This window comes from Corvus brachyrhynchos, unplaced genomic scaffold, assembly GCF_000691975.1.
Source record: "Corvus brachyrhynchos isolate BGI_N302 unplaced genomic scaffold, ASM69197v1 scaffold44, whole genome shotgun sequence".
NCBI classification, from domain to species: domain Eukaryota; kingdom Metazoa; phylum Chordata; class Aves; order Passeriformes; family Corvidae; genus Corvus; species Corvus brachyrhynchos.
The window spans coordinates 1,244,299-1,250,584 of record NW_008238359.1 but is presented as its reverse complement, the minus strand read 5'-3'; the positions used below and the strand labels follow the sequence as shown (position 1 = coordinate 1,250,584).

Here is a 6,286-nt window from a genome sequence, read left to right as displayed (position 1 = left end):
GTGGCCCAGGCAGGGCTTGTCTTGGCTGGTGAACCCAACATTCAGCTTGGTCCTGAGACACCCACTGAGGAGCTTGCCAAACGCTCTCAGAGGTTTGCACTGCTGCAAATTGTCATGCAGAGGCCAATGCACCCCTGCCCAGGTACCAGGGCACATCTAAGCAGAAAAGGACAACATAAGCAATGCACAGGTACCCCACTGGTTTACACAAGAGTATTGCTTCTGAAATAAAAGAGAGCTTCGCATCCACGGAGAAGAAAGAAAAATCCATCCCACTGCCCTTTCTAGAAGGTGTTTACATTATTTCCCATTCAAGCATTAAATTGAATTTATCCTTTCCCCCAAGGGTGTGTTTGGTCATCCCACTGCTGTGCCACAGAGACACAACTGAGTTGTTGGGAAGCCAAATACATATGTTCTCCCTACTGCGAAACTTCCCTCCCATCTACCCTTTTGCTATGCATCCCATCCTGCATGGACTTGGAGTCTAGGGTTTGCAGCTGGCTCAGTGCCCCTGATTTACTCCATCCCCTGGGAATCTGCAAGCTGACAGCTGTGGGACAGGCAGAGAGACAAGCATGTGTCCTCAAAGCCTGCAGAGGGGATCTTTTTGTGGAATTTACAGATTATTTCATGTGTCAATATGAGAGGAGTGTAATTACCAGCTGAGAAACTGCAGGAAATAAGCCAAGACTGAATGAACGAAATGGAAAATAAAGAGAAGCGCAGAGGACACACACATTTTAAAACAATTACGGAGGTATGTATTCACATGCTCATGGGAGCCTGGGAATACATAAGAGATCGTGACTGCAAAGGAATGAATGCACGGACCAGTCTATGGGGAGCATTTTTTTTCCCTGTGACTTCAAACTTCTCTCGGAGCTCACAGAGTTCGAGTCAGCTGGCATGCGATAGAGGTACGACTTCCCTAAGGAAACTCTGCCTCGACTTGCCCTGGAAAAGCTGCCGGGAGAGTCTGTGAGACAGAAGGCTGCAAGCAGAGGTGAATCCTGCTCCTCCTTCTCCTCCAGCCACAGAGCAGGTACGTGGAGATGCATGCGAACCTGGCAGTGTGCTGGAAAGTTGAGCTTTTGACTGCGGGAGAGATGGGGGCTCTGGTTACTTAGTGCTGCAGCCTTTAAAAGTAACGCGGATGAGGAAGGTACTGTATAAATAAAATATACCATGTTTATGGATAGGCTGAGGAAGTGGCTAAGCACACTGTGTAGATGGCTCTACCCTCACAGCTGTATATTTAATCCATCAGGGACTTGCACTGCAGCGAGTCAGATCCCTTATGTTAAGGAGGCACTGATTAGTTTACAACAATGCAGTTGTCACACGCCGGGTTCGTTATTATTCTCTCTGCTTACAGTAATGGAAGATGGGGACATGTCTGGGTATTTTTTCTTTCTTTACGGGACTTTGTTTGTGGAATTGCTGCATTATTGTGCTCTGAACCAGGAGTGCTGCAGAGATCAGCCTTCACTGATTAAATGCCACTCGCCCAGCTCCCCGACCCTGAATCTTAACACAGCCTTGGGCAAATCCCACAGCCCCGGGTAAAATGGGCAAAAGGCTGTTTGGCTCCTCTGCTCTTCTCACCATCAGCACTGTCATTGAGCTCTCCCTGTTGGAGCACGAGGCGTGAGATGGCAGCGATATTTTGCCACTCTTAAGATCCTGACAGCTTGAATGTCACCTTGGGTGAACAATGACTTACTGAGAGGGTTCTGCTGCATCTGGGCTGTTACCATGGGGATTAACATTTAGACATTATTTGGAACTGACAAAGTTTTAGAAAATCCTAATTTATATAAAAGTCACAGATAAATTTATAAAGCCAAATCCTGTTGTATTTTGATAAAAGTATTTTTATGAAAGTGCAGATATGTTTCCTTTAAACAGAATCAAAAGTTAGGTTTTCCACAACAGTGGATATGTTTTGTGGGGGTTTTTGTTTGTTTGATTGGGTTTTTTTACTAAGATGTAATCATTTCAACTTTAAAATCAACTTATTACTCTAAAATGCTGAAGTCCTTTAATTTTCAATAATAGAAATTCACCAGAAGTAATCTCTTTTTAAAGCAGATATTTACATTTCAGTGACTGTATCAGGTTTTTTTTTACTAATATAATGATGGATGGATTCAAAGGGGGGGGGGTATCAGTATCATGCAATCAGATCTATCAGAAATAACTATCCTCACCTCATTTTTTCTTCTGTAGAATCACATAAATTGAATAGACCTTTTCCCAGATAGACCTTTTCCCTTTTCGCCACTGTCAACTTAAACAAATTGCTGAATTAAAAGTCTATTTTTCTCTCTTTTTGCTGCACTAAGATAATACGAGAAATTATTATGTTTTAGTTCCTGAATTTGAGTTTCCCCAGGAACTTTGTTTTCCAGGGAGATAGTTTGCTTTCATGGTCAGATAGTTTAATCTGCAAATGTCACTTTCTGCTGATATAAGTGTTTGCATTTTCCCACCTCCTACTGTCCCTTCATGCACCCTCTCACTCAGCAAGTCTCCAGGCTGGTGGATTTCATGCTATTGTCATTTTATTTTCTTTTTCTTTCCTGGAGAGAGGAGTAGAAAATAAAAGGTGAATAAATAGGGAATTTGGCTAACCCCACGTATCCAGTTAATTGAAAATGTTAATTTTTGGTGGGGAAATGTTGTTGGCTAAACTCCTGATACAGGTGAGAATGGAGAGAGGACAGAGAGAGAAATGAGGAAGGCAACAGCTTCAAAAGACAGGAGAAAAGCCATGTTGGGTTCACAGGAGGTGTAGGAGTCCTTATTTTTGTATGCAGAGTTGACTTGGCTGTGATTTTAATGAAGCAAAGTCCTGAGCAGCAGAATCAGTGCATGCCCTTCCCTCCTGCTTTGGCATTTGTTTCTGCCCAGGCTCTTCTTCACAGTTCACCTGGCACAACTGTTTGGTCACTTGGTAAAACAGCTTGAGGAACTGAGCTGGCTTTTTAAAAAGCACAACCAAAAAAATCTCTGCTATTTTTATCCCTGCAAATCCAAACTTCCCAAAGTGCTCTGAACATCCATGTGTAGAAAATGCGAAGCTGCAGTCATCCTGGTCACTTGTTGCTCTTCCTTACAGGTATGATATTAGTACTCCATCTCTAAATTAAATCAAATTATCCTTTTTTAAAAAATATTTGTTTTCTCATGGAGGCTTCAAATGGTTGAGGTTTTCCTTGTGAAAGTGTCTGTGCATTGCAAGTGCTATTGCACACTGCTGACAAGGCAAATTCTAAACACAGAGCATCCAAAAGGAATTTAAACCTCTGGACACCACAGCAGTCCCCAGCTTCATCATGAGTTCCCTGCTCACCCCAAGGGGGTTGCAGATAGAGAGCTTGACTCCAGGAAGCATGCCAAAATCAGCACTGCAGCCACCTCCGGCCAAGGGAAGCTCAAGACACAATGTGCTTGAGGGAAGATGATCAAAAGTAGTCTGACGAGAGCCCAGTCAAGGGGAACATATCTGGGGTAGTGATAATCTCACTGACAGACTGTGTTCTTGAAAGATTAACATAGATTTTTCTATCCATTGCACCTAATCATGCCCTGCCTTGTTATCTTTTCATAGCATTTGCATGGCTAGACCAGCAACCTGGTCTGGAGGAAGGTGTCCCTAACTGTGCAAGAGGTGTTGGAGCCAGAGGGTCTTTAAGGTCCCTTCCAACCCAAGCCATTCTGTGATTCTATGATTCTGGGATTTATGCCTCTCATTTCAGGGTGCATTGCAAAGCAAATGAGGTGTTAGGAGCCCAGCTCTTTGGCATATTATTTCAACCATGGGGGAACTGCATTGCAACAGTTCAGGCCTGTGGCTCTGTGAGAAAGCAATGGGGAAATCTGTGTAAAGGTGAGTTTTCCAGCAGCAGTACTTAATTAGCAGAAGGAAGTGAGGAAAGCAGCATTTAGACAGCTGCTTCAGCCCTAGAGGGCAGCACAAAATAGTAAAATAAAATCCTGAACTCACAAGCCATCTGAAATCATCTTCTGCATGACAGAAGCATGTCCATCAGCCTGCTGTCCTGTTGTGGCTAATATCTTCAGCTTAATTCATTGGATCTAAACAGAAACCATTTCCATTTGAGGGCTCTTTCTACATGATGCCAGACACACTGCCCAGCATGAACCCAGGAGTTCATTGGGTGGCCTGGATATCATCTAGGCAGCAGCTGGAACCACACAAACCCATTAAATGCCTTGCATCTTCCTTTTCCCACCAGCCTCAAAGGAATGTAAAGCTACACAGGTAGGTCATAAGCATAGTAAGCTCAGAGATGGGTTAATTTATGGCCCTGCTTGTGTCCATCTCCATATTAGATGATGATCTGGTGCCAGCTTTTGCATGTGTTGACTTCTGTGTTCCGTTTGAAATCTGACCATAACTGCTTTTACCTTCAGAACCATGAAACTGAACATCGTCTTCTTGCTGGCAGTGGTGAACACGGGAACCTCTAACTATCACCCCACAGAGGGAACATCCTGTGAAATGGTAAGGCAGGATCTCTGCTCAGGCCCTTTGGGATATGGACTGAGTCTGGGACCCCCTGGTTACAGGCACTGTGCAAAGAGCCGTAGTCCCTGAAAAGGGAAATACCCCAGGACCAGACTTTCTGTGGTGGCAGAGGTTATGGGATTTGCAGGGTTATGGGATGGGTAGAAGACTGTTCTCAGGCTACGTCCTTTTTGTAGTGACAGCATATTAAAGAGGTGGAGGAGGGGTGAGGTGGAAAGAAGGGTCATTATCTCAGTTTTTTTCTAAAGGGGAGCTGGTAAAAGACATTTGACCTGATTTCCCTAAGACCGTAGAGGGGTTTTGGGACTGAGACAGAGAAAAGACTTAGACCTAAAATCAACTCATTTCTATCAGGCCTAAGTTCTTTGTGCTTTAAATAAAGAATCTTCTGTGAAATATATCTATACCAGCACTTTTGTAATAGCAAGGAGACTGACCTCCTCTGCCCTGACACAGCATTGCTGCCAGGGAAGTGGCACCTGACTTCTGCTGGAGGAAAAAAAATGTGACAAAGCCTCTTGCTCTAGTACAAAATCTTCTCCTTGGATTTTTGCAAACACCTGGTACAATATTATAAATTTTATTCACAGCTGAACTTTCTCTCTTCCCTACCAAAGTGTTTCTGACTGTAACAGGCTTTTAAAAATAGCATTTTTTTCCCTGAATATTGAAGTTTCTCAGCACAAACCTTCAAGAATTTCCAAAATAGGAAAAAAATATTTGCTAGCTGTACACAATTCCCTTATGGGACTCATTCCATTCCTGCCCACCCTGCTGTGTTGCTGCACTTCCTGAATTCCAAAGAAATTAAAACCTAGTTTATATAGAACGATCTTGGGAAGGTGCCTGAGTAGCTCAGCTCATTGGCTGGAGAGAAGACTGATGAAGCTTGGGCCCCATGTATCACAGTCAAGTAAAGGCTGGGCAAGACACACAATAATCCAAGAAGATTAGTCCCATCCCACTTTTTGGATGGGTCACAGACTGGGCTGACTGCTAAGTAAACACTTGCTTGTTTTCAGCACTCCGCTGTAAACTGCTTTCATCAAGTCAATGACTCAAGGCTCTAAGCAGCTAATGGAGATAAATTTAGCTCTGACCAAAAACTGCAGTCAGGGGCTGGGATGCTCCTCTCAGATAAATTAACAACTCAGCATTGCAGATGTCGATGTTGATCACTGGATGTTTGCTCCAACGGAAGGCGCATGTAAATCCAAACACCGTGTAAAGAAAGACGGATCTACTGGATTAGCTGCTGGGTCCACTGAAGTCCTGCATTACTATTTTTCATCACAGCCTCACTATTTAACATGGTGTTTTCCCTGTGGTGACACCTTTAGTTCTAAAACTCAGAAATTAATACTTCCATCCCAAGTCTCCTGGAGCAGGCATGAGTCAGAAGCTTGTGCCCATCTCTGACTCACCACTGGTGAGTTCAATGACTCCTGTCATTGAACTAGAGCCCTAAGATGTGTTTTAGGAAGTAAGCAGTCCCTGCCAGACCCTTGACACAGGAGTGAGCTGCACTGATTATACAAGTTATGGTACACCTACTTATTTGCAAGATAACAAGGTACAGCTTAAAAGTTGAGAGGTTCTTTCTAACTCATGCTGCCTACCAAGAAGAGGCAAGGCTTCAAGTAGATCATGTTCTACCTCCCAAAGAAAGATATTTATGCTAATTCATGTTGCCTGGCAAATGATAAGCTTTGAAATAATTTACAGAAG

At 43.5% G+C, this 6,286-nt stretch overlaps 1 protein-coding gene across 1 annotated transcript in view; it reads left to right on the top strand.

The window, feature by feature from the left end:
- Positions 1-545: 545 nt before the first annotated feature.
- The window catches only part of LOC103616682 (leucine-rich repeat-containing protein 32), a 13,819-nt gene continuing 8,078 nt past the window's right edge, over positions 546-6,286 (top strand). The window contains exons 1-2 of the mRNA XM_008634897.2: positions 546-1,045; positions 4,444-4,534. Of these exons, the coding sequence (XP_008633119.1) occupies positions 4,448-4,534 (87 nt within the window). The 5' untranslated portion in view covers positions 546-1,045; positions 4,444-4,447. The remainder of the gene's footprint in view (positions 1,046-4,443; positions 4,535-6,286) is intronic.